The following is a 27,289-nucleotide window of genomic DNA, read 5'->3' as shown; positions in this document are numbered from 1 at the left end:
CGACCGTCTAATTCTCTTATCCCTCATATATTCGGAATGAACGCCCAATCTTACCTTCAGTCCTTCGGCTGGACCCCCGGCACTTCCCTCGGCAACCCTCTCTCCCACGCCCCCTCCACGAGCACCTGCCCTTCTTCGCAACGTCTCACAAAACGTATCCTCATCTCTACCAAGAATAATACCCTCGGTGTCGGTCGGAAGCAATCGAACCTCAACCATGCCGACCTCTGGTGGGAAAAGGCGTTTGACATCAGTTTGAAAAAACTCGATGTGAACAAGGATACTAGTGCCATACCACAGGAAAAGAAGGATGTCGTCGATAACATGAACCTTTTCTCGGAATTGGGTGGTGGACGAGGATTTGGTGGAACAGCTCTGGGCGAAGGGGCAAAGAAGGGAGGAGGAAAGAAGGTGGAGCATAGCAAGGTACCTTTATATCGGTATTTCGTACGTGGAGAAGGACTGGAGGGTACAATGACATCGATTTCTACGACTACGACTACTACAACAATAACAGTTGTCCAGACCGAGACTACGACCCCAGAGGGCTCCAGATCAAATAAGAAGAGGAAGCGGGACAGCGATAATGATACCAATAAAGATACATCGTCACTCTCAAAGTCCGAGCGAAAGGCATTGAAATCAGAGAGGAAACAACTACGGGCAGAGCGCCGAGCTGCAAAGACCGAGCGACGAAGGTTAAGAACTGAGAGGAGAGCTGCAAAAGAGGAGAAACGAAAGCTAAAGGCCGAAAAGAGGGCCAACTCGGAGGCTAAGAAGGAGGCTAAGAAGGCAAAATCATCCTCTGCCTCTTCAGATGACGAAGAGGGAGAAGAAGAGGAGGAGGAGGAGGAGGAGGAGAAACACGTACAGTCAGACTCCGGGGTTGATATGTCGCAAGACGAGGCCTCCGTTGAGGAGGAAGTTGTAATAGAAGAGAAAGGGAAACAGAAAGATAAAAAGAAAGCCACAAAGGCCCTTAAAGAGACGGGAGTCGATGCAAAGAAAAAAGAAAAGAAATCGGATAGGAAAGCCAAGGACGGCTCGAAGAAGAAAAAGAGGGTTAGCTCAACTTGAGACTAATTTTCGTCTCCCGCCGTAGGCGCATTAGACACATCTGTATATTATTACCTTTGAAACAGCATAGATGATACCCGTCATGCGAAAGTGATCTTATATAACCATAGCGTTACATTTGAAGATAATTGGATTTAGCGAGAATCAACAATACATCCCATGAACTCCAGCCTCAATACGCATAATATTCGTCCAATCATCACTTGGGCCGTAAAACACCCGGGGCTTCAATGTACTAACGTTAGGGCATGTCCATAATCTCCTTAGCACGTTATCTTTGACATCTGATTTCATATGCCCCACCGATGTCGCAGCATACCGTCTTCACCACTAGTATAGGACCACGCCCACACCAACACCTCTAGTTTCCAACTACGACCAACCCATCAAGGATAAACTGCACCACCAACAGCGTGGCAATTCGTATTCAAAGCTAATCTGTAACCTATCAAGATAGTGCGCTCGCTAGCTAGGTCAGCGGATCATTCACAGCCATGATTAATCCACGATTTGCGGCTGCGAGGTTATGTTGCCTCGCTTTTCCGTTGCTACCGTTGTATACAATGCCTAGATCAATTGAGCAATCGATGCAATCTCTTCCTGTGATTAGGAATTACTATGATATGGTTCGTCCAACCCTTTCGTATCCTACTAGCGGTAAAAGGATCTACAGGGTCTAGACAAGTATATTAAGAAGGTTAGAAGAAGTACTCAAAATATCAATTGATCCATTTTTTTTCCGTTTGGTAGCTTCTCGATAAAGTAGCTGGTTAAAAATGTCGGCCACGGGACTAGATGGTGGTTCTACGCCTCTCCTTCCCGAACGCGATCTTGCCGAGTTTGGCGCCAACTTGGCCGACAGGGGAGGAGCTTTATATCTACGCGATTCTTTCGATAGTAATGAATATACCCATGCGATTGGGTACATATGTAGGGGACTACTTAAGCTATAAACGGTCTTCCATGGGATCCCTGTGGATCAGGGAATGGGTGCATTGTCGCCTAGAGCGTGGTATTACCACTATCTCTTAGATTGAAAATCGTCCAGATCTATTCAATCCGATGTTCGGGAATATTAAGTACCTAGGGAGTTTATGATTTCGTTTTCCTTGTTGGTATTAAGTGGCTGTAGATATGGAGTAAGAGATTATTATATTGCTCAATAGCCAAGACCGAACTTTCGGGATCTTTCACTTCGATTATCTAGCTTTCGCAAGTCTTTTCTCGTGGCGCTTAGGGATATTCCCTGTTCGAAACGGTCACGCAATCACAATTGATATCTCGATTTGGGGAGGTTGTTTATGAATATATGAAACTTGTCCGTGGGCAATGAGGAGATAGCTAAGTCGTATTCGCATACATACTTCGCAGGCCTAGGAGTTTTTGAACAAGAATCTACAGCCATAGGGTTACAATCAGTCTATCTCGTACTCGGCAACCACATTTACAGAACGGTACTAGTGAAAACACCAAGAGAAAAAAGCGGGATGGCGATATCGATGGTGGTTTTGCCGTTTGCTATCTTTTTAGGCAGACGCATAGATGGTAGGCACATGGCACATGCTGAACCGTCTCGCGTGTTCGGACCGGGTTTATAGACGGATGGCTGGCGGGAATTGTGAAGCTTGCAGCATAACTAATGTATTGATTGGGAATCCATTGATAGGCTTATGCATATGGAGTCGAGTGGGGCATCCTAGTATTGAATGTGGGGTTATGGACATAAAAGAGGAGATTTTCCCCTCTTCTGTGAAGCTTTAGAGCTCAAAGTCTCGAGATATAGTATACTCTGCCGTTATCAATAAGATATCCGACTAGACAATTATCTGGTTCAATTGCAATAGTATACAATTCGTATATCTTCAGAATGAAGTTTCATTTGTCTCTCGCCACCACGCTCCTTCTGGCCACCGAAGGTCTATCCATCAGAACATGCGGCAGCAATCATCCACCCACCGAGCTCATTGAAAAGGCTATTCTTTTCAGAGCAATGAGCAAATTCAAGCCCGGCCCAAACTCCAAACCAGTCGAAGAAGATCCAGTTCCAAGAAAACAAGTGGTTCCGTTGCACATTCATAACGTTTTCATAAATGCGACTAGGGATCAGGGATACATCACCCATGAAGATGTTCAAAACCAGGTATATATTAAACAACTTGTTATACATTTGTCGTCAATGTTAAACTATCAGTGAGAGTAATGACTAATTGAACTATTATATGGATTTAGTTCAAAGTTTTGAATGATAACTTCCTATCTACTGGTGTTTCATTCGATCTTAAGACTGTGACCCATACCGAAGATAGAGCATGGGCAATGGCTAGTAGAGGCTCGACCGCTGAAATAAACATGAAGAAGACCTTGAGAAAAGGAGGGTATGCCGACTTGAATATTTATATTCGCCCATTGAGGAGCGGACTTTTGGGTATGTTGCTTCTAGTATAATACAATTACGATCCCCAAACCTAGATAGCTAATAATAAAACAACTAGGCTACTGCACGTTCCCCGAAGATATCGTCAAGGGCTCCGATAAATTCTTCCTCGACGGCTGCGACGTCCTCTTCTCATCAGTCCCCGGCGGCTCTACAACTTACTACGATGAAGGCAAAACAGCAACCCACGAGGTCGGCCATTGGTTTGGGCTTTTCCATACCTTCCAAGGTGGATGCAGTGGTGGAGATCTAGTCGATGACACACCAGCAGAAGGGTCACCGACTAATGGATGTCCTATCGGAAAGGATACATGTAAGGGAGATCTGTATCCTGGATTGGATCCTATCCATAACTATATGGATTATTCTTACGAGTATGTTATATCCATTCCTATATTTGAAATGGAGTGGAGAGAGCTAATTCAAATATTTTCATCTTAATAGCGCGTGCATGAATGAGTTTACAGATGGACAGAGGGTCAGACTATATCAAATGTGGGATCAATACCGTCTTCAACATGGTTCCACAAACAGAACTGTCACTCGCACCTCGATGCATTAATTCAGCCATTCTATTGAAATGGTTGGATGATATTGAGTTATGCGATATTTCAGCTCGGCGATATGATTTCATATTACGGAGCCGCTTATACTCCGGTGAGGTGGAACCAGAGTACCCCTTTGTCAAGGCTGAGATCATTAGTATACAACTGATTCGTTCTGGTCGGCCGGGATATTGGTTTCCTCTACTTTGGTTTCCTTTTTTTCGATTCCCTTATTTACGAGCATCGTTACGAATTTGATGCATTAGATACCCGGATACCCCGTTTGCTTTCTTTTACGTTGCTATGGTATATGAATATCGATTTTTCTGTACATACTTTATCTACGATATTCTGGCGAATCTGGATCGAGGGATGTTAGCCGAGTCGCTAGCAGTTAAAAGTATATAGGTACTCAATCGAACTTTGATTTTAAAATACTAAAAGCTGTAGATTAATCGATACAAACCTCAAAATTGTCGAAAGATTAAAATACCTTTTAAAATACTTGGAAATTATAATTTCAAGTCGCCTAAGGAAAAAATAGAGTCACTCTGATTGGTGGATGCTGCCTAGTGAAGCTGCTTGAAAGAGTTCCTGTACTAAGATTAAGCCTATAATGTTTACCGGACTCGAAGCTATTAAGCCCGTAATATAGGGCTGGATTGTTAAAGTGTTGTAAAATCCAACGTTAAGCAGTCTCCCGCAGGTGGTGTCAGTCTCAGCCAAGCTAGCTAAGCCGTCCAGCGTCGAATCCTGAAATAGTGTGCCCAGCGGCAATATTCGAGCTTGACTGCAGGTACATGTGGTAGGCTTTTGGCATGGCTATACATTAGTCTCATATCTAGATCTAGACGGTGTGCTTGCACCAAAGGAGTTTTGCGTTGCGTTATACATGTAGCTCGGAAATATGGTAAGCAAGGCCAAGGTGGGAAATTTCATGCATCCAATTCGGCTCAAGGTCGCTCCCACGGCCATGGGCCCATAGCGCATGACTCAATATGTTTTTGGAATCCTGGCCGGCACATCGACATCAGTTATCCGGCTAGTCTAGTACGTAATATCATATCATTCAGTACTTTATATCTAACATCTGCCGTGTCGAGACTGACGAACGAGACTAAGTCCGATCATTTTCCTCTCTTAGTTTCGTATTTAAATTACAACAACTGCTACCGTGTTGGTTCTCCACTATTCCAACAATACACCCTCAATTAATTTCACAACTGCATTGCATTGAAACCCATATGTGCTAGCTACACAGACGGCACAGAATCTCGGGGAAATGCCGCTCTCTTCTCTTCCCGTTGAAATCCTTGGTGAAGTCCTTTCCCAAATCGACGACAAAAAATCACTAGAATCGGCCGTTATCAGCTGCCCTCTTCTCCATACCGCTTATCGAGAACGCAGGGAATCAGTCAACCACGCCTTTTGGAGAAACACCGATGCAGACTGCGAAGTCTACTGTAAATTTCTCACACATGCCGTCGTTAATTTTCTACCTTTGAAGGTTTCGAGGGAAAATATACAGGGAGAGGATATGTATACCTTTTGGGTGGCATATATGAATTGGTCGAATCCACCTCAAGGTTCCGCCAATTTTATTCAAGACGTATTCCCCGCGTCATCTGAGTGGGAACGAATAACAGCGATCCCGAGTCCATCCGGAAAAGACATGGCAGAAACCCATAAATACATCTTCTCCTGGTGCGAGAAGCTCTGTAAGGATAGGCTGAAATATAACCCTTTTACGAAAAAGGAGGTAAACACAAACCCACCACCCAGTCGGACTGAGTTAACGAGAATTTGTGCCGCATTTTATCAATTTTGGATATATTGCATCTTGTACAGCTCACCGGTTGTAGGGTTGAGAGACTGCGTTAGGAATCATGAGGGTAATGTTTTAGGCTTATGGGACGGTGCGGAGGCGACGACGGTACTTGCGCCATGTATTCTCCAAGTTATGTGGTTTAGGGATTTTGTTTTCATTCGGAATACATTGATTGGTTGGCTTCGGGATTGTTCGAAGCTGATTATAAGGAAAATCGAGCTTGATCTAGCAGATGAAGTTGAGCATAGTGCACCGCCCTGTGAGTTACTGCTCCTGAATTTATTTGGTCATTTAGTTAACCCCCGCCCCCCGGTTATTGTTAACTGCGATTATTATTTTTTGCTAACCTGTGGGTTTTATATGCTTAGTTACGCCAGAAGATGACGAAACGTCGATGTGGTCGCTAATATGTGGACTCGGCCCGCAGGGCTTCTGGAAATTCCTATTCGAAAGTACATATAATGAACAAGTAGTAACTCTTCTTGTACTTGAAGCGCTCCCTCGGACAGGATACAAACCACTTTGGACGTATTTTGGAAAATACCTGGAGGATGATTCTGTTAGGACGTATTGTCCGATATTAAGGATTTGTAAAGGTGGATATAATCTAGCAGAAGAAGATTTCGACTGGTGGAATGTTGCGGAGAGGAATGATCAGATTGTTGATAAATCTGTTATTCTGTGGGACGATTGGAGGCTTAAGGAGTGGGGATATAGTTTTCCGGTTTTGACGCCCCCACTTTTCCGTGCAGGGCTATCAGTTGGGGAAGGGGATACAGAAGAGGAGGTGAGGAATAGGTATTTGGAGACTTATGAGAGGGTGGGGGATGTTGACGAGGTTTGTAAATTCATACCACCAATCCTAGGATCCTGACACAACCTGAGGATTTACTAATACAGGCCATCGATTTTAGAAACCGAGGTTCCTTTCGTATGTTGACTACGTTTTGGAGAATATTCAGAAAAAACTAATACGGGAGGCCATTGGGGTTACGGAAACCTATGGTATCGAATAAATGAAAGAAGGGGCGGATTTTAAATTTCAAGGCATGCGCATGCATGGAATTACCGATTACCTAGGTAGTTCTCCCTTATTTTTACGCGAGAAAAAAAAGGCGCGAAGGAATACAGACCTATGCCAGCTTTCTGCAGCTGTAGTATGCTTTTATAAGAAGGATATTATCCTTACTGTCGATATATACGTACTTAAGTAGGTGTCTAAAATATGTACATTCACTAGCCTGTGTATATGTCGGGTAACAACCTGAGAGCGGATGAGGCGCCCAGCCAGTCACATATGCAACATGCGGGCAAGGGAGCTAACATATTGCGAACAAAGACACAACATTCCGACAAAGAACTTCCAACACTGGTATCCGTGCCGCCGACCTTATCAATCCAGGCACTATTTTGGAGTTCTAGGTGGTATTGAAGGAGGTACGCCGGCTAGATACAGTTCTAGTCTAGAGGTTTGGTTTGGCCTGTGTTGTGAGTCCAGCTACTGATACCAATGTACACACTCTATGCACGTATACTGTAAAGTTGCACGGGAGCTAGAAAAGTACTCTTGCCTCCTAGTAGGAGGTATATTTCAAGTTGCCTGAGCTCAAACTTCCCTCATCTCATCATCTCCCTTCTTTAAAACTTCCTGAACCATTGTTATCTTTGTTCATTGTCACGAGCCCCTGCCGTCTAGATCTCTCTTTTTCTTTATCTCGTCACCGTGATTGTTTTAGATCACATTCTTTTAACCCAGTCGAACTAGACTTCGAGCAAAATTTCTTCAAAAGGTTGATTGGCTGTAGTATAGACCCAACTGAGATCGAGAGGACAATTAAATCAGAATTTTGTTCCAGAGAAATGGTGCCGGCTAATGTCGCCAATTTCGTAGCCAAACTGTGCTGTGGTGTCCTGCCACGACTTCATGAAAGCCAACAACTAGTACGTCGCAAACAACAAAGGATTGTCAAGCTCAAGCTCACAAAGTCTGCTCTAAGCAACTTCAATACATCTCCAACCTCTAGTCATCTAAACACCAAAATGGCATCAGATCATGTGGCTACTACCCCCACCCCTCTCCTCCATCCACCCGAACCCACCACCATCGGTGACGAATTGCACGTAAGCGAGGAAAGGATGACAGAGATTCTTAACCAACTGCTGATACGCCATATCTGGGCTGAATCCAAAGCCAGGCGGGAGCCTTCGAGCAGCATTAGCTCCGTTATCGAACGACCTCCAGGATGGATCTTACATCTTGAATGCAAAGGCTACAAATCCGGCGGTGATTTGTTTCGGATTGGGACGATTAAATCGACCAAACACCTTAGAAGCACCATCTGGACAGCATTGAAAATGCCACCAAAGTACTTCGACCTCTCACCTACGACTAAAGGTGATATTCAAAGCATCGAATGGGAAGATGTTGAGAAATCTCTTAAACACATCTTGTCAATGGTAGATAAAGCAGAAATAGGGCCTCATGCTTTCTCATTTCAACCTATAGTCAAAGATGGGGCCGAGCCGGATGATGAAGTGCTCATGAAAACCCCGGCCAGTCCTTCGCCATCTGAGCCAATTGCGCCAAAGACACCAGATCAATCTTCGAAATCGGAAAAGAGAAAGTTCAGGGACCCCAACACCCCTCTAGCTCCCGGCGATACCTGGCTTAACATGCCAGAAGTCGAAGAATCAAGTCCGCTTGTCGGCCCTCCAGATAGCCAACGGTCTAAACTCCGCAAGGGACTTGTCAGAAAGATGAATTATTCGGCCGATTTAGATTCACCAACAGAGTCCGATGAAGACGATGACGACCGAGTCTCTTCCAAATGTGATGATGAATCTGAAGAAAGTCCAGACGAGGAAAATGATGGAAATAGCAGTACGGAGGAGTACCGAGAGACTGAGAGCGATCCAAGTGATGACGGGGATGGAAGTATCAGCGAGGTCAGTGGTGATATCAACATTGATGAGCAAGGGGATGAAGACCAATCCCCGCCCCGGCCTAAAAATATAAGTACTCGAAGGAAGCTTGAGATTTCCTATATCCAGGAGTTTCGTCAGCGTCTCAATGCTGCTGTAAAGATGATGAACGAAGGTCCTGAGAAGGTCGGAATAAAAAGGATCAAAGGAACAGGTAGAGACGCTGCTACTACTAGGAGGGGAGAAATACCGGAACGACCGAAGAAGAGAAGAAGGAAAAATAAGAGCGAGCCGAAATCCAACGAAAAAAATGCACCTATTGCTTCAATCTCCCAAGCCCTAGATCCAACTCAAGAGCCCCGAAGTACGAAGGGAGCTAAATGTACTAGCGATACAAACAGTGGGACCTCAACGGCCGGTCTTGCAAAGCAACCTTTTCAACGCAACGACGCTACCAAACCCGAGAGCCCTACTGATCAGCAGGATTCCACCAAAACAAACAAGTCACCCATTCTTACAGATCAAGATATGGTCTACTTCTCGCATGGATTCAAATCCCAAGAAATCCTCGCCGAATTCAAGGCGCTACGAAACCTAACAAAACACAACTACGATCACTACAAAGGTGTAGAAGAGAAGGTCGCAAAGCTAGTCGAAGATCAACATGCAAAGGATCAAAAACTAGATAAGTTGATCCAGGAGGTTGGTGAGATCAGAGAATCAGTCAAAGAATTTACGACGGTTGTCAAGATGCTCGTTGCTTTTTGCAAAGGCCAGGAGTTATAAGCTGCGATAGTGTAATGCTATTGTACTTTTTGAAGATATTCTATGGGAATAAGAGGGTCTTCTTTTGCGTCTGCCATGGCTCCTAGCTGTTCAACCATCACAAACAAGCGCCTTTCGAGATCAGGAAGTTGTATATACAAGATACGATAGCTGGCCGCGAAGGAGTGTTGTTTATGTGGCCTTTTAGTGGTAGTAATTCTCTGAGATATGTATCAAATCTCAAGCCGTTGATATAGAAGAGCTCAAACCTAACTACAGGTTCCCTAGTCTAGGAAGAAGAAACCGATAGACTCGGAAAGCAAAGATCTTCTGTGCAATCCATACGCGGGTTCCAGCCTTGGATATTTTCTTTTCACACCTCCCTCTAATGCTAATAAATAAAATCTATTAATATTAGTTCCCGCGGGCTTTAAGCTTTTAACCCGACATATATAAACTCTTATAACAAGCGAGACAAAGCCTACTTGATCGAGACCACTTTCGTAACCCAAATTCTAAACGACCAATACAGTGATTCTTCGCAAAATCGCACCAACGAGATCCACGCCCTGGGGATCCTTATGACGCGGGACCGTTTTTTGGATGTGTGGGTGTTAGTATACCCAACAAACAATTACATCAAATGATGCACAGCGACCCCCAAACCAACCTGTAGGCATGCAACAATCATGACTATTGCGAGAGCACGGATCCGGATATGCCCTGAGACGAATGAAGTTGGTTCTCGATGCACGCAGTAAATGAACGTTAAATTCAGTATCATGTTCAATAATTTCAACAACCTAGATTGGTTTCTCCGCCTTCAACCAAGCTATAGAAATGAAAATGTGAAATAAACTAAATACAACACTGCAGATCAAAAGGAATATACATTCTAATCCTAGCCTAGCTTTCTTCATAACAGAAATACAACATTAGGCTGTGCTAGTAACTCCAACCTTGCAGGCCTTGTTATTCGTGTTATTTATTCGGGCATCATATGGTACGAGAACAGGCAACAGATATGCACGTCTTCCGTGTTGTGAGAGCAACTGCTGAATCCGGATATATTGGGTTGGTTCGAATACGTGATGCATAGTAGGTACTAGTATGTATCACGCGTATATGTAAGTATAGTCTGGGGGTCGCTTCCTGGGGTTCGCAATGTAAGTATCTTCTGGAGGAAGACGTTTTGGGTAATACACACACCTAAGCGGATTAATTTTCGATCTGATATCTATGAATCGGGCATATTCTGCCAAGTTTTCATCCACCCAACTGCACTGAATTCGCCATCTTCAGCTCACATTGACAAGAGAGCCTCCCCAGTAGGATGAATAATCTAGGTAAGTCTGTTTTTGTTTGTTTGTTTTTCCGTTTTCATTGAAGAAAAAGATTGTCGTGGTGCAGCCTCACTGGACCAATTAGTTCTAGTCTTGTGTGACCTAATCTTCAGAGCTCCCACAGGCCTGCAGGTATACATAAAGACGGCCAGCCGCAGTCTAATCTTTCAACGATAGGGTTCCAATTGGATCAAACCCATCTTGAGCCATTTTTTCGAACTGCAGGTGTCCAAAATCGATGTTGACAGCAGTACACACACACCAAACATCCTTACTTCAAAGATCCTCTCGAGTAACCAATTGATCGCAGGCAGTTATAAAAACCCATCCATGGCAGCCACAGGCACGATTGTTCTGGGCCGAAAGTCAGTCATGCAGACCCTTCCGACCCAGAAAACAAAAGACATCCCATTAGTACCTCACACCGACAAAAAAATAAACCAAGAAATCCTCAATCTACTACAAAACATCAGCATACGATCCCTTTGGGAATTAACCGCGGATAGAAAGAAAGTCTTGGCAAAAACAGCTACGAATAGGGTATGGGTTAGTCACCTCGAGGATATTGGTCGAGGGAGTGTTGGAAGCTTGTTGACCGTCGGAATGGACAATTCGATTGATGTTCTTCATGAAGAGATGTTGGAACAACTAAGGGGCGAACCGAAATATCTTAACAGGATACCAGGTGTTCGGAATGATGTATTTGGTATTCAAGGGAAAGATGTGGAGGTTGCGATCATGAGTTATCAGAGAGGAGTGAAGGAAATCCGTGGTTGTTCCAGCACACCGGCTTCTAGCTCGAGAAACGGTGCCGGTGCTACCAAAACAGTAAATGGGGCAAAGGGACCGAGTACCCAAAGGAAAGTCGATCGGGGTCGGCCAAGAACATCAGAAATCGCAACTACGAACTGCGGTAGCCAAAAGCCTACCTCCGCACCTAGCGAGGCATTAGGCCGGCTTCTAGAAGGATTAGAAAGCAGTGAAGAATCCGAATTAATGGACCGGGGAACACGACACAGCGACAAACCGAGACGAAAGGTGGCTGCCCGGTACCGAGCATCGCCAGAAATTGAGCTTTCACGCTCCAGCGACGTTGACGACCCCAGAAATATAGACAGAGATACGATAAGCATTGGGTCCTTGGGTCGTAGTTTTGATTCATTCACGGATGATGAGGACCCTTTGCCATCAAACAAGCGGCGTGCACCGACGAAACCCCGACAGTTAAAGAGGGCGAGAACTGGTGTCAATACTCAGGCGACGGGAACACCGCACGAAAACCAAGATGCGGCTGAAATCAACGGTTCCCAAAAAAAAAATACCACCGACGATCCAAATACGGGGGAAATGACCTTAAGGAAATCTTCGGCTGCCCGGGAGGTAGCTAGCTCTACAAATACTTCGAGAGGGAGTGTAGCATCTTCCTTACCACGCAATCAACCTATCCAAGGAACACCCTCGGTTGAATCAAGGGAGATCCTCAACGAATCGAAAGCTTTAAGAAATTTGGCAAATAGCCATTTAGCTGCTTCCCAAAACAGCGGACAAAAAAGGGCTTCGTTGGATAAAAAGCTAGATGCTTACGACGAGAGGATCGAGAAGTTGACGCGAGAAATGGACGAGGTTAAAGATATATTGAAAGAAATCAATGGTACTATGAGAAAGTTACTCGCTTTTTGTAAAGGTCAGGACGTTTGAAGGAAGAAACTTTGAAATTGGCACAAGATTCATTGCATGTAGTCCCAAAGATTTTGAATGGTAATATATATATGTCCATATCGAAGTATGTATATCTATACTTGAAAATTATATATCCGTAGATCTAGAGTTCTACATAGGAAGCCCAGTCTCGTATCGCAGGCGTGGTAGCAAGCCGTACTATATATGCTACCCTTGAATGACTATTCAAATAACACGAATCTGATCTGTTGCATTTTTAACCTAATTCCCGAGTTAATATTTTGTGTATGATGTCGATGGGTAAATTTGGTCTAGGTTCAGGAGCGCATTGAGTATATTACTCTTAGGTTCGAATTCGACTTCGGAGTGATTGTTAAATTCTTATAGATAGTGGCTGGGGTCAATTAATCAAGACTAGTAATGCCTCCCGAACATACATCTCGAGATCTCCGGGACTATATCACAGTATCGAGATTTCGAACCCTTCTTACGACCTTTTTCAAAGCCCACTCCGCTATTAATATAATAGAGGATCTGCTACTATGAGTACAGCATTACCATTTACTAGCCTATATTTAATTAACTAGTTTATTATTAAGGTATCGGGGCCGCAGTCTTGCAAACAAAAGGTCCGAAAAGCAGGGGAGATTTAAGTGATTTCGATTAGCTACTGGCCACAGAAGCTTGGGATAGTCGACAAGCCACGCAATATGCACATATGAGAGCCTGGGCAAATTCAAATATCTGGAGTAGCACTTTATACAACTAGTATTGATATATAACTTATAGCAGTGCTCTCTAGGGACAAAGCTGCGGAGAGGAAGTTCTTGATCCCTGGTTTTTCATGTATACAGGCATCCAGGCTATATACCAGTCGTATTTGTAACGTCTAGACTCGTATAGTTTTCCAGTACTGAACTTCATAGCTAGGTTAGAAGCAGGTGGTAGCAATTGGTCCACGAGTAGTCTCGAGCCTAGCTAGCTGAGGGTGGCGTTGTCGTTGCAGAGTGGAAGGCTTCCGTCACGACATCACCGGTATAAATTAGACACAACTCTCTTCATTATAAATTTCTTTCTCTCTTCTCAACAACCTCCAGCTTCACCTCACCTTCTCATCACCACGTCGCGTCCAGCTTCAAGCTCTCGCCAACAGCTCTCACGATCAATTCTCACGATCAGTTCGTATCAAATTTTGCTATCTGCTCTCATCGTCGATTCTCATCGTCGGTTTTTGATTCTATCGTCAGCTCTCAAGCTTGCTTCTGCTCGTCGTTCTTCGAAATCACGTTGCTGCTCACTGCTTCGCGTTTTCACCTTGAATTCTCATTCCATTTTGAATTCCATCCATCACCTCTCTCTATCACCTATCTCTGACGTCTTTCTCCGTCAATTCTCTCCATCGATTCTCTCTATCAGCTCTTCTCGTTATAACTCTGATTATCATCAGCGCTAGTTATAACTTTGTCCATCGCCAGTGCTCGTTATAACTCTGATTCTCATCAGTGCTAGTTATAACCGTGACAGCTCGTAACCAGACTTCCGTCAGCTATTTTCACAAACTCAACTCATCGGTTCCCAGCATATCGGCTCGTTGCCATAGCTCTGATCTTAACCTCGCGTCTTGAATTCAGATATTCAAGAGCCAGCATCACTTACGACCCTTAATCGTCAACAAATCTCACCTCACGCTTAAAAATCACCTTTCGCGATTTCTTCTCGCGTTTACTTGGAAAAGCTTCTTGCTTAACTCTTTCTCTCGTCTTAACTTCATTTCTCACCTTTCGAAATCCACAAGCTACCAATATTCAAAATGGTCAGCACCAGAAGCAGTTCTCGCGGCTCTAATAAGCCAGTCACGGAGATTTGATGCAAGCTCTCTCCAACTCGTGGTCAGCAGCGTAGCTCGGCCAACGCTGAAGCTTCACACCAGCTTTTGAATGCTGCTTCTCAAGCAGGAAGCAAAACAAACAAATCGCAGTCTTCCAAGAAGTCTGCTTCTCAAGCACAAAACAAAACAAACAAATCACAGTCCTCCAAGAAGTCTAATTCCATTGAACCTACTGTTCTGAGGAGGTCAGCCAGACTTTCAGGTGCGTCACCTTCGCAAGCTAGCTTGAAGGTATTGCAGTCTCCCGAGGAGCTGCCCCCAACACAGCACCACACTGTCCAAAAAATCCCAGCAGCAAAGTCAGAGCCTGTGGCCCAGAAAGCCAATTCAAAAAACTCCAGGAAGCGTCGTTTCACAGACCCCCTTCTAGAAACACCGGTTGTAAACACGGAAGCTTTGCACCAACAGGCCAAGGCTCATAAGGAGCCTTCCTCAGGAGAGCGAGCTCCGAAAAAGGCCAGGACCACCAGCCCAGAAGCGTCGCTGCCACAAGCCGCCCCACCGAACGAGCCAGAGTCCCCGGAGACTGTGGCCGCGGAAATCCCATCCGCGGCACTGCCTCCGAGGACAATCAGGCTTAGAAAGAAGCCAGAAGATGACGATGAGTGTATCGGGGATACACTCATCGAACATGTGTGGACCCAGACGGTCCACCGAAAATTCGCTAACCCGGATTGGTTGGCCGAACTACGGGGTCGCGGCATCACGAAGATGTCGGACCTGCCAGGGTTCGACGGTAAGGGGAGGATCTCGAGGTTTAAACTCGGGATCAAAAAGTTCTTCGAGGAAGAACTTGGCAATGAGTTCGAGGAGGAGTGGGAGAAGGAGTGGAAGAACCAGGTGGGGACGATGGAGGACGTGGATTTTAAATGGGCCATCGATGAGGACACGCGAATGTCCTTCCATTATGGATGGCAAGAAGAAAGGGAGGACGAGGACGAGGATGAAGATGAGGAGGCGACGCCCGGCGGAGCCACGGCTGGAAAACGCCGGCGAAGTCTCTCCGATAAAGGAGGTCTTCCTCCCAAAAGGGGGATGGTCCTCCTTAATCGGGAGACAACGCCGGAGTATCTCCAGCCGGAACGCAGCCTGGGGAGCCGGGCAATGAGGAAGTTGAGCGAGGAGACTCGACTTGTGCTCGGCCAAGTCGAGCATTTTTTGGAACTCTACGAGGAGGAGTTGTGTGAGGAGGGGGGGCCGAGTTTTTGGAGGACTCGGCTCCAGGGGGTCGAGCAACGTCTGGAGGAGCTTGGAGACAAGCTCCAAAAGATGTCGGAGGTGATGGGGGGACCGAATCCCCGGATGAAGGTTTATCCGGGGAGGAAGTGGGGGAGGAAGACGTCTGTTGGGGTTCCCCACCCCTAGGTAGTGTTTAGACTTTGCCTCCCGTGGGGGTTTTAACCCCCGAGAGAGAATGCAGCTGCCCAGTGGCAGCAATTTTTTTTTATGACAGTCAATCTAGAACGTAGTTTCCTTTTCGTAATCGTGATACGGTGCTGTCAAGTTGAAGCCCACGATATCATAAACTATAACAAGGTCGGCCTGCGTGTTGTGTGTGTGGTAGTTCCCAAATCCGAAGTCAACCTGAAAAGGAAATTTTCGACGTCGACTCATACTTTCCCTCCAAACCCACGTTCGCCTTTCTGTCCTTTAAACCATGCAAATTCCTGATTATCTTCCGTGACTACCTCTCCAAGCAAGGAGATATTAAATCCTCGATTTTTAAATCTCAATTATCTACTAATCCGCAACAATGGCCAACTCAAAGTAAACACCGCCTCCACACCCCTCCACACCCCTCCCCCACCAAGGCCCACCCCCACTAACCATACATACCCTCTAGATTCGAATACGTCCGCCACTTCGAACTCTCAAACAACACCTACCTCCTCCCAAACACCTACATAATAATCCGCATTGACGGCCGTTCCTTCCACCGCTTCACCACCCTCCACTCCTTCACAAAACCCAATGACTCCCGCGCTCTATCCCTCATGAACGCCGCCGCAGTCGCCGTATTCCACGACCTAGGCGGCGAAGTAATCTCCATCGCCTACGGCGTCTCCGACGAATTCTCTTTCGTCTTACGAAAAGAATGTAACCTCTTCGAACGTCGAGAAGCAAAATTAGTCTCCACCATAGTCTCTATCTTCACAGCATACTATATTTCCCTATGGTCTACATATTTCCCCTCGGAGCCTTTAAAAAGACCGTTACCGACTTTTGATGGGAGAGCAGTGTGTTATCCTACTATTGTGAATGTAAGGGATTATTTGAGTTGGAGACAGGCGGATTGTCATATTAATAATCTTTATAATACGACTTTTTGGACGTTGATATTGAAGGGGGGGATGACGCCTCAGGAGGCGGAGAAGGAGTTGATGGGGACGCTGGCGAAGGATAAAAATGAGATTTTGTGGAGTAGGTTTGGGGTTAATTATAATAATGAGCAGGAGATGTTTAAGAAGGGGAGCGTGGTTTATAGGAATGTGAGTTTTCTGTTCCTATATATTAGTTATATCATGCAATTGGGTGATGCTAATATAGAGCAGTATGGCGCTGTGCCGGAATCTTCAGCAGACGATAAGCCCGATGAGAAGGAGGCAGACTCGGAACCAAAAGAAACCGTGGTTGAGCCGAAACCGGCAGTGTCATCTGCAGTATCACCGGTAGAAGCACAAAAGGGTAAATCGAGATCGCAGCAGAAGCGAGAAGCGAAGAAACTTGCCAAGGCCGAGGTAGTAATCGAACACGTCGATATCATCAAAGATACGTTTTGGGAGAAGCGTCCGTGGATATTGCATTGGACCTTAGGACGGCAGAACGAATATGCCGGGACAGAGCAGTGATGGTACATATTCGTTAGATGTATCCAGTATTTGATGTTTTCACGTTGCATGATAGATGATACCCATAAAAGTACCTTGTTTAATAGACACCATGATAGCATATCTACGCATTATTTTAACCCGGCATCTACGATTTCTAGTATTTATTAAAGTGGGAAAAGAGAAAAACTGTATATAGCTCAACGGCGACGATAAAAGGATATAAAAAAAGGGATATGTATACAAGAACTAGAATCTCGCAAAAATGAACAAGGGTCTAAACCGAGATTCTAGCATGAGAAAACCACTTTTTGGAGAAAAGGGTCGTCTCTTTTTTTGCTTTCTTTACAAGGAAGTTTTCTGGTTTTTTGATTGCTAGACTTTGATATATTGTCGCCAAAACTATCACAATCCAAGGGGTAGGTCGGTAAGATCGACAGAACCGTTTACGAGAACATACGGGTCATGCTATGATAATCGTTAGTCATATGTATCTTTGTAGATAATCATGGTAGATGTGTAAGGGGGGTGACATACTCGTTTCTGATCCTCTGGTAATCGAACAAACCCTCAACACTGCCGAACGCGCTGATGGCAATGTCCTGGTCCCAAATGTGCTTCTCGGCGAACTTCATGACGTCCTTGGGGGTAATAGCTCCAACGACTCTCTCAACTTCACCGGGTGTCATACGGCGACCAGTGGTAACTAGCTGTCGGCCAATATCCTCGGCGATGGCAGTAGTACCATCGAGGGAGAGGAGGAGGGAGGCCTTGAGCTGGGCCTTTGCACGCTCAACTTCGGATTCGTCAACTGAGGTGGCGAGACGGGTCCATTCCTATAGGTTGATTAGAAAATGATGGTTTTTTTTTTTTTGTTGAAGTAAACAATGGTACATACTCTCAAAGCGAAGTGAACAAGATCATCGATTTCAGCCAAATGGTCGGTGACGAGGTAGATACCCCAGAGACTATTTCGAATTAGTATGTGCTGACATATTTTAAGAATTTATTTGGTATACATACCCGGTATCGCTGTAGCTGGTGCTGAAGCTCATGAAGCTGTTGGCAAGGTGGTGCTTGTGCACAAAGCTGGCCAACTTGCTTCCCAAGAAAGGAGCATTACCCATAGCCCTGTCCCAGTTTCCGATGATGGCCTGGGCAACCAAGGCAGTGAAGTAGTTGTCATCCTTCCAGCTGACACCCTCAACGGCAATGGCAATGTGGGCGGTTGGGTAAGCATCATCTCTGATTCTGACTTCAGAACCGACGAAGTCTGGGACCTCAGTTCGGGCAGATCCAAAGACAGTTGGTACGGGCGAGGACTGAAGGTTTCCGAAGTGCTTCTCGGCGAGCTTGACGAGTTCACCGTGGTCGACACCACCAGCTCCGACAAGAACCATCCTGTCAGCAGTGTAGTTCTTCTTGATGTAGTCGACGAGATCTTGACGCTGGATGGCGAGGATGTTCTCCTTAGGTCCGAGGATGGTTCGGCCGAGAGGCTGACCCTGGAAAGCGGTGGCGTGGAGATGGTCGAAAACAACTTCCTCGAGCTGCTTGTCAACTTCCTCCTGTTCGCGAAGGATAACCTCACGTTCTCTTTCGATGGCAGATTCGTCAAGACGAGAGTTCTGGAGGATATCGGAGAGGATCTCGACGCTCTTGGCTACGTCGTTCTTGAAGGCTTTGGCGTAGTAAACAGTGTTTTCCCGCTGTAGAAATTTGATGCCGCATTAGATATTGCTGAAGAAAGTACAGTTCGGAATAGATACATACCGATGTGTATGCGTTCAAATGACCACCCATGTTCTCAATCTCAAGCTCAAGTTGATTTTGTGTCCTGCTTTTTGTTCCCTAAATGATAAATGGCTTAGCACCCGGTGTCTTCTCAAACAAAATATCGAGCGATATATCTATGGACGCAAATATTTACCTTGAAGGCAAGATGCTCGAGGAAATGAGCAGTTCCATTGTTGGCATCGGTCTCCGCTCTGCTTCCGGCATCGATCCAAACACCTATAGTCCATCAGCTTTGTGTTCCCTCTCCTGGGTAGAGTACCCGGCTCGTATATCGGACGAATGCATACCAACGGTAGCGGTCTGTTGACCGGGATTCGATTCTGTGGCTATCTATCTCATCCGTCAGCCATTGCATATCAATAACACAATGAATATGATATATAATCGTACCGTGAAGCCATTGCTCAAGGTGGTGGTCTCGGTCTTATTTGGGGTCCATGTGGCGGGGGCAGTGGTGGCGGGGGACGCAAATGCCCTGGCGGCCCGGGAAGGCTTGAGAATGGACTTTGTGAGACCGGCTCTTGGAAGAGCCAGTCGCGATAGGGCCTGACGGGTAGCAGCCATCGCGGACGAAGAATGGAGAAGAAGACGCGGAGGTAGTCGGGGAGGATGGAGATAGTGCTTTGGGGGGGTGGATTGGTGGTGGTCGGAAGTCAGGAAGGTATGGAATGTCAATAGTCGAGTCGTCTTAGTCTCGAGGTCTCAGACAGAACGACGAAAATTTGGCTGGGGCACTTTTACACGACAGCGCAACGCAGAGCAGGGCAACATCAGGCGAGTATTCCAACCCCTCAGGCCCAAGTCAGCATCTTTCGGATGTTCTCACGACTCCTATTCTTCCTGAAAATTTCTAAAACCGAGCCAGATTGAGGATTGAAGGGAGAGCTATCTTCCTATCTTGCTCGGATGTCTATCCGGTGTCTGCGCGTGGATTTAGAGCCCCAAACGTGAGCCATCCGTGGACGGCTCTTTCACATGATATCATCGCAATGGAATTGGCTTGCCTGTCATTGGCTGGTTTGTCCTTCCACGGTTTTTGGCCGACGAGAAATTCACAACTTCGAACTGGCCGCCACTCGCACGACCTTCCTTTCCTTTCTTCACCTCTTCTCCCTCCAAACAAGCACAAAAACAACCACCGACATAACTATCTCCAAGTCCAGGTCGATATACAGATAGTTCCGTAGACAGAATCAGTCTTTCTATTACATTCCGGTGGTTGTTTTCAACAATGGCGTCGACTCTTCGCTCATCAGCTGCCCGACGAATCCTCGCCGCTACAAAGCCCACCTCGGCAATACGGCTCCTACCGCAAACCCGAGTCGCTGCTTTCCACGCTTCACAAAAGCACCAAATTCTGCCTCCCGGACCTCGTACGTGCCAATATTCCCATCTAGGAAACTATTTCTGTCGAAATCTTAAATTTCAATTGGGTGGAAAGAGATCAAAATGAGGGTATTTTGCTGACCTTATATCTCTCTTCTTTCTCGGCTACAATAGAGGTCGTCCACGGCACCGTCAATGATCCAGTTCCAGTTCCAATAGCAAATGCTACGTATGTTCTATTTAGATAAACAATCGACTACGGGACAAATAAAATTCTAATATATATGCAATTGCCAGTCATGGATCCTACCACTGGGCTTTCGAAAGAATTATCGCCCTCGGCATGATTCCGCTTACTGTTGCTCCATTTGCTGCCGGCAGTGCAAACCCTGCTCTCGACGCTGCTCTCGGTACTGCATTGGTTCTACACTCCCACATCGGTTTCGACGCTTGTGTGACAGATTACTTCCCAAAGTACGGATTTTTTTTTCAAAGATCTATAATTTGATTCAATCATATATACTTCAGATATACTAACAGATTTCGGATAGGCGACAATATCCTAGGACAAGAACATTCATGATCTGGTTGCTAAGGGCATCTACTATCACTGCTGCCGTAGGACTCTTTTCAATCCAGACGAACGATGTTGGACTTACAGAGGGTATCAAGAGGTTCTGGAGGGCATAGACGGGAAATTAAAAGTTTGGATTGGATTGGATTGAATGGGTTATTAGGAGAGGGCCTTTTCTTGTATATGGACAGTACTGAAGGGTTTTAATACACGCTTTTGATAATTACCAGCAATTTGATATTGTAATTTCAGAAGGATATATATTTTAAGCTTCAACTGAGAGGTAGCTTAGCCTCGAGACTTGAAATAACCAGGGCTATATATTGAAAGTAGTGCTAAAATACATTGCTCAAGAAATATAGACCTCTAAACGTGTCGTCATATCCTCCACCGACGCGACCAACCTTCATCTCCACCCCTCCCACACCACTGTTAGCGCAGTACCTAATCTAATCTGGTATCTCCAAAGAAATCAGGGTATTACTCACCGAAGAAAAAAGAGGGTGAACAGTCCTCCCCACCAGAGTAATCGGAATCGAATCATACCCTCCGTTCTTCCCACCCGAAGGTGAAAAGAAACGTCAGATACGCCACGTATCGCACTAAAGTAAACCTCCCCTCTCACATAACCACCTCCCGTCCCCCTTCCCTCCCCACCGAAGCAGAGAAAAGAAAGAAAGAGCAAGAAGTGAAAACGATCAAGTATAAAGAGGAATAACCATCTTCGCACTGGACTCCCATGGGGGGAAAAGAGAAAAGAAAAAAGGAATTTCTTTCTTCCTCCTTTCCTCCCTCCCCCCGTGATTTCTGATGCCAAACGTGCGGACGTGAAGAATCACGTCGGGCCCTTAGGGGCGGTTTCATTTCTCGCAGCCGAAGCTTTGGGAAAGAATAAGGTGAAGATTACTCCGAATTTCTCACTCGCATTCTGTAGGTGATTCTTGATCCTTGGATTCCGAGATGGAAGCTGGGGATTGAAATCTGTGGGTTGCAAGGAAACGTGGCGTTGGTGGGGTGGACTGTTGAAGGAAGGAAAGGGAAGAGGAAGAGAGAGAAGCGAAGAAGAATTGGGAATTTTATATGCCAAGAAAAGTTGAGGTTTGTGTGACTCAACACAACGCATTGTCGTTCTAAATACAACAAACGTCCGTTGAGAATCTGTTCTGGGAACCATGTGCGAGTGTAAAACGCTGTTAGTCCTAACTACACCGTGGTATTTAAATCAACGACACTGCTTCATTAAAGCTTTCGAAACTCTCAAAATCACTAGTATCTCAAGTATCTATACGTATATAGGGATATCCTATCAATAATTACCGATATATAGTCATATATTTAATATTTTTACACACTAGAGAACCCTAACTAAAATGCAATATACATAGGACCCTAACTTTCAAAAACCCATACAGGAATTAAATTCAAAATGAGTAACAACATGCCCTTTATACGACTAGACTAATCCGTCGTATATGTTGTTTTCTTAACTACCGATATCGACCGAAATTTGAATTCCAAGTCCAGTTCGTCAACAAGATCACCACGGTAACTTATATATTTAAATCATCATACCTTGTAAACTCTTGAAGTCCCGGGTTGTTCTGGCGTAACAAAGTCAAAAAATCATCAGGGCAATAATAATATTCAGTATAAGTGCTTAACCTCTTCAATCCCGTAATCGCCAGCTCCCCTAACAAAAACGTAAATTCTTGCGCGGTTTCAAAAAACCTAACTTCCTCTTCATCACCAGACAACCAGTCCGAAATGAGCTCGGTGCCAGCATGACGGGTATCCATAGTCAAATCTTCGAGGCCGGTAAAAGCATGTTTTGCGAATTTACGCCACCAGGCAATTGAAACTTCTTGTTTGATTGTTAACTTTTTGGTGTTCTCCGGCGGGATAACCAAGAACGATGGGTGGAATAGATAACCCGTAAGACCTAAACCCCGTAATTGTTTCAAATCAGTAATTGCAGACTGAAGTTCTTTCAATTGAGGTAATTCGATAACCAAAGACGGTGTATCGCGTATATTCTCCCTCCATTCCAAAGAAAGATATTGAAGAGAAGTCGTCCCCTTTAGCGTATTCGTAAATAATTCGATATCATCGACCGTTTCTTCCAGTAATACACCAAATTCCTGCTGTTCTCCGCCAAATGCAAGTTCCAGATTTGTGATACATTCTAGTGCGAACACCCTGATTGGAAAGACAATGGGCCTTCTAGGATCTCCCGAATCTTTCATTTTCTTTGCAATGATAGATGGCTTTTGAGGGAGGGTTAGTTTTTGGTACCCTTTCAGTGTCTCCAGTAGGTTGGTTGCTCCGTTAGATGCCCTTGCTAAAACATTAAATTAAAGTTAGCGTATTTATATTAATTCGGTTCATATCTCCAGTGAGCGTAGTTTGACACAGAGCCGACAAATATATCAAAGCTCAGAATAACTCGAAGCTGATATCATGATCAATCCTAAAACATGATGAAAAAAAACATACCAAGGTCCTCCCAACACAATTCCACTTGTTGTATCTTAATCACCCCCGCCGTCAACCGCTCCTCCAAAATATTCGTAAACTTATGCAACCCAGGATCCGTCCCAGCGAAACCCTTCTCAGGCGTTAAATCCCCTTCTTTAAACACCACTTTCTTCACATGAACAAACCCCATATTCTCGACCCCAACTTTCTCCGCGATCTTTGCTATTTTATATAGTCCACGTGAGTACCTAGAAGCTGCATGTCGTTTTCGTGGGCTGTCATTGGATTTTAGGGTATGCCAAAGATGGGGGTACGTTGCGTGATATAGACGCTTTGAAGCACGAAGGAACGAAGCTCTGTTATTTAGTTCTAGGTGGTCGATTATGTTGGAGAGGAGTTCTTGCGGAAGGGTTTCCAGAGGTGCTAAATTCGCGGGGTCCGTCGTCAGATCCATTGCCGTATTAGTGACATACGGAAGACGATATGATGCCTTTTGTTTATGAATGATATCAGATTCCGCAGGTGGATATATGAAGAGGGGTCATATCTGGTCTCGTAAACCGTCATATCAGAGCCACCCTTACAAACATTACATAATTACCGGCAGCCGGCAACACAGTTTTCTAAGGGTAAGTAAAAAGTTGGATTTTGTGACGTAGTTGGCAAGTTTTTTCTATTTCGAAGGTTGGAGATGGAGCGGGAATGAGACTGCTTCCAATACATCTATAATTCCCCAAATCCTACCTATCCATTGATCAATTATTACCCGAATTTTTCGATTGGTTAAGGCTAATTGTAGAGTTACAACCGTGCCTCTACTTTTTATCACATATAATTTTTCAATCAAAACAGGTCGTTTTCCAATACTAATCTACTCTGTATATGTTGCTATACTTTAGAGTCTTTGAAATTATTCTCTTGCAAATGTAGGATTCGATGCCATCAACTATTTTATATTCACACAAGAGCATCACACAGAATAAATTGATTGAATTCGTTCCATTAGGGTAAATTATTTGGTTCTTTGTGGTCTGTACATTTGTATACTTGCCTTCTACAAACTTTACGGATCACGCACCGCCCTACCTAAAATCAAATAATCTCTGACCGTTGCTATCTGCTAGTGATCAAAAGAATGTACTGGATTTCATTTTCGCAATTTTGAAAATTAGGACCGAGGATTTTAGTAGCTAACAGAATGGAGCGCGCTTCGGATGCAATTATGCCTATACTCTTTTTGCGTCCCTGCCACGCTAGTTCGAACCGCATATCAGTTTCAAAATACTCGACTAAACTTATAATTGAGCCTAGAAAAAGGCTGGGAATTAACTGCCCTTGAAGATCTTTTGAAACGTACTTTAGTATACAATCCCTTGTAACCCTGTAGACCCTTGTACACCGATGACTCAGCATCAAGAACCCGCAATACTAGAGTCAAAAAAGGTTTCTGACAAATAAGGACTGATATTTCCATATTCACATATGGATACTACTGGCCCCTAAATTGAGTTTGGTGTTTTATATCTCGATTATACACAAAACTAACCTCGCGGCTATCCACCAGCACTATCAATCTAAAAAAGGGGGGATTTTAATATGTTCCCCTGGTTTCCCTCAAGCTAAGCCGTAGACAAGGATAGCCTCGAATCTATACCAAAGCACTGCAAGACAACACATATAATGTTGCATTTCTGCATCGGGAAGTTCGAAGGTAACCTCCTCCAGGTTAGCACTAGCCTCGAATACCCCTCCTCGATCCTCCCACCACCACCACGCGGCCTCGACTTTCGTGACGTCAAACTTCCGCGGCCAAATTTAGAAAGTGGTGATATAAAGCCGCCCCGGACTCACGAGATTGATATAGCCCTCATATCCATCAGACAAAATCCATAGGAAAATATCGAGATCAACCTTAATGTAATATTGCATTGCATGTACGTGGATTGCGTAACAGTAGCATTATCACCATAAACTCCACGATCTAAAGATATCTCAGGATACTTTTACTACGAAAAAAATGCCAACCGCAAAACAAACCATTGAGTCCTCTCCTCAATACCTCACTCTCACCTCCTTTACCAATTTTCAATCCACCGAACTCACAGCGTTGTCGTCTTTAACATCTTCAATAACCCCCACCACCCCATCGACTACAATATCAACCTACCTCGAAACTCTCTGGAACTCCTTTCTTCTCCTCGTTTGCCAAACAGAATGGTCTTCTTTAACTCATACAAAACTCGCGATTTTCGTCCAACGCCTACAAAACCAGCCTCCCCCACCTTCTCCTTTCGATGAACAAAATGATAACACCCCGCTTCCCAAATATAACGACACAGAGTTCACCTGGTCCCAACTTCCAGATCTGAACATTTATATAAGAGACTGGTATAACTTCTCACCTCCATTTTCTCAATCATCGACACCACTACCCGGCCTCGTCTTCTCTAAAGACGAATGGATAAACTTAAACGCTTTCCTCGCAACCCTCACCAGAACTTCATTATCCGCAGAAATTCCAAAATCTCCAACAGATTACTCCCTCTATGCAATCTGGTCTCTCCGCTGTCTCGAAGTTTCACCAGAAACACTTCATACTCTTGATCCGGCAGATATTCAGACAGCTGCTGTATGGATCGTTACCGCGAAAACTGAGATTTATAAATTATGTAAAGAAGGGAAGGAGTACGAGGGGAACCTAGCAAGAGGGGGGGAAGGTTTTAGTGAGAAAGGGTGGAAGGGATTTAGTTTGGAGAGATGGACTGTTTGGGAGGATGCTTTCAAACGGCTCCTGGAGTTGGAGAACGAAAAAGAAGATGTTGAGATTGGTGTTATTAGATTGGTTAGGCAAGCCACAGTGGTTATGAGAATGGTCGGAGCGAGCAACCCTTAAGTTTAGTACGCAGAGTACTGGCCAACGAGAGATTTTGAGATAAAGAGTGCTTCGTTATTCAAAACCTTCCGTGGATTTGTTATTTCCTTTCATTTCAGGTTTATCAGAGGCCCTTCCCGCTCCTGCGAAGCAGTAGCATTAATTCTAGCTTACAAGATAACTTTCCCTCTATAAACCTGTTAGAAGTATTTGAGTACTGAAGATGCCTTGTGGTTTATGACACAGCAATATTACCAAGTGGAACTTTTCTCCGGGTGAGGTACCGACTAGAGTTTATACGACTAACTCAATCTAAATTGTTACTCGGTTTCCGAATAAACAGCGAATTCCTGTGGCTGAGTAAAATAGGCAGAGACGAAGTATACTAGTAACTAAAATAGATAAAACCTGACGGAAACTAGGCCGAGGAACTAATTCAAACTCAAAAATAAGTACCAAAGCCAGACTATATACATTAAAACCCTTCCCATACAGTTGTTTTGTCTGCACACAATGTACCCTCAAGCAAGCTAAAATTGTTCTAGAATTCTCTGTTAAACTTTCGTTACGATTAGTTCAGATGACTGAACTTACTAACGGTATATCCCATCAAACACTAAAGACAGTAGAGCATGAGAAATCATTCAACTCCCGTGCCCTTGTATATGTGCGCTGGCTTTCAGAGAGAACAGATGCACGCAGCTTTGTCCTCTAGGCCACTATATGAGAGCGGCACACTCGGGTTAATTGTGAGCATTTTCAACAATCGTACCCGCCCGTTCGGCAACAAAATCGATGCCGCTGATCACCCGTGCAGATTCATGGGATAATGCAGATAGCTGCCGTCGCTATCGTATTCATCTATGCCTTCTCGTTGGTGGATCATTCTAAAATATAGGGTGGGTCGCAGCAAGACCAGCCGACCCTGATGTTTG

The 27,289-nt window shown here is 44.8% G+C and overlaps 10 protein-coding genes across 10 annotated transcripts; 8 read left to right on the top strand and 2 right to left on the bottom strand.

Annotated features, from left to right (window-relative positions):
* Positions 1–36: 36 nt before the first annotated feature.
* AOL_s00080g20 (uncharacterized protein) lies at positions 37–1,077 on the top strand (the record flags this gene model as incomplete). Its single annotated transcript, XM_011124395.1, has 1 exon — positions 37–1,077. The coding sequence occupies one exon, from the start codon at positions 37–39 to the stop codon at positions 1,075–1,077; it is 1,041 nt and encodes a 346-aa protein (XP_011122697.1).
* Positions 1,078–2,944: 1,867 nt separating this feature from the next.
* AOL_s00080g19 (uncharacterized protein) lies at positions 2,945–4,073 on the top strand (the record flags this gene model as incomplete). The annotated part of the gene is made up of 4 exons (XM_011124394.1): positions 2,945–3,217; positions 3,307–3,502; positions 3,570–3,885; positions 3,956–4,073. The coding sequence occupies 4 exons, from the start codon at positions 2,945–2,947 to the stop codon at positions 4,071–4,073; spliced, it is 903 nt and encodes a 300-aa protein (XP_011122696.1).
* A 3,671-nt stretch (positions 4,074–7,744) lies between these two features.
* Positions 7,745–9,592, top strand: AOL_s00080g18 (uncharacterized protein; the record flags this gene model as incomplete). The annotated part of the gene is made up of 1 exon (XM_011124393.1): positions 7,745–9,592. The coding sequence occupies one exon, from the start codon at positions 7,745–7,747 to the stop codon at positions 9,590–9,592; it is 1,848 nt and encodes a 615-aa protein (XP_011122695.1).
* Positions 9,593–11,244: 1,652 nt separating this feature from the next.
* On the top strand, positions 11,245–12,612 carry AOL_s00080g17 (uncharacterized protein; the record flags this gene model as incomplete). The annotated part of the gene is made up of 1 exon (XM_011124392.1): positions 11,245–12,612. One exon carries the CDS (start codon positions 11,245–11,247, stop codon positions 12,610–12,612), a length of 1,368 nt encoding a protein of 455 aa, XP_011122694.1.
* Positions 12,613–14,404: 1,792 nt separating this feature from the next.
* On the top strand, positions 14,405–15,847 carry AOL_s00080g16 (uncharacterized protein; the record flags this gene model as incomplete). The annotated part of the gene is made up of 2 exons (XM_011124391.1): positions 14,405–14,446; positions 14,468–15,847. The coding sequence occupies 2 exons, from the start codon at positions 14,405–14,407 to the stop codon at positions 15,845–15,847; spliced, it is 1,422 nt and encodes a 473-aa protein (XP_011122693.1).
* A 388-nt stretch (positions 15,848–16,235) lies between these two features.
* On the top strand, positions 16,236–17,331 carry AOL_s00080g15 (uncharacterized protein; the record flags this gene model as incomplete). The annotated part of the gene is made up of 3 exons (XM_011124390.1): positions 16,236–16,249; positions 16,326–16,971; positions 17,035–17,331. The coding sequence occupies 3 exons, from the start codon at positions 16,236–16,238 to the stop codon at positions 17,329–17,331; spliced, it is 957 nt and encodes a 318-aa protein (XP_011122692.1).
* Positions 17,332–17,756: 425 nt separating this feature from the next.
* AOL_s00080g14 (uncharacterized protein) lies at positions 17,757–19,671 on the bottom strand (the record flags this gene model as incomplete). Its single annotated transcript, XM_011124389.1, has 8 exons — positions 17,757–17,778; positions 17,848–18,146; positions 18,209–18,278; positions 18,334–19,019; positions 19,084–19,161; positions 19,241–19,323; positions 19,395–19,437; positions 19,498–19,671. The coding sequence occupies 8 exons, from the start codon at positions 19,669–19,671 to the stop codon at positions 17,757–17,759; spliced, it is 1,455 nt and encodes a 484-aa protein (XP_011122691.1).
* A 667-nt stretch (positions 19,672–20,338) lies between these two features.
* Positions 20,339–21,123, top strand: AOL_s00080g13 (uncharacterized protein; the record flags this gene model as incomplete). Its single annotated transcript, XM_011124388.1, has 4 exons — positions 20,339–20,480; positions 20,608–20,662; positions 20,731–20,907; positions 20,985–21,123. The coding sequence occupies 4 exons, from the start codon at positions 20,339–20,341 to the stop codon at positions 21,121–21,123; spliced, it is 513 nt and encodes a 170-aa protein (XP_011122690.1).
* Positions 21,124–22,557: 1,434 nt separating this feature from the next.
* On the bottom strand, positions 22,558–23,936 carry AOL_s00080g12 (uncharacterized protein; the record flags this gene model as incomplete). Its single annotated transcript, XM_011124387.1, has 2 exons — positions 22,558–23,345; positions 23,501–23,936. 2 exons carry the CDS (start codon positions 23,934–23,936, stop codon positions 22,558–22,560), a joined length of 1,224 nt encoding a protein of 407 aa, XP_011122689.1.
* Positions 23,937–25,499: 1,563 nt separating this feature from the next.
* Positions 25,500–26,375, top strand: AOL_s00080g11 (uncharacterized protein; the record flags this gene model as incomplete). Its single annotated transcript, XM_011124386.1, has 1 exon — positions 25,500–26,375. The coding sequence occupies one exon, from the start codon at positions 25,500–25,502 to the stop codon at positions 26,373–26,375; it is 876 nt and encodes a 291-aa protein (XP_011122688.1).
* Positions 26,376–27,289: the final 914 nt, after the last annotated feature.

This window comes from Orbilia oligospora (assembly GCF_000225545.1).
Source record: "Orbilia oligospora ATCC 24927 unplaced genomic scaffold scaffold00080, whole genome shotgun sequence".
In the NCBI taxonomy this organism is placed as follows: Eukaryota; Fungi; Ascomycota; class Orbiliomycetes; order Orbiliales; family Orbiliaceae; genus Orbilia; species Orbilia oligospora.
Note: the sequence above shows the minus strand (reverse complement) of the source record. Positions and strands in the feature narration are given on the sequence as shown.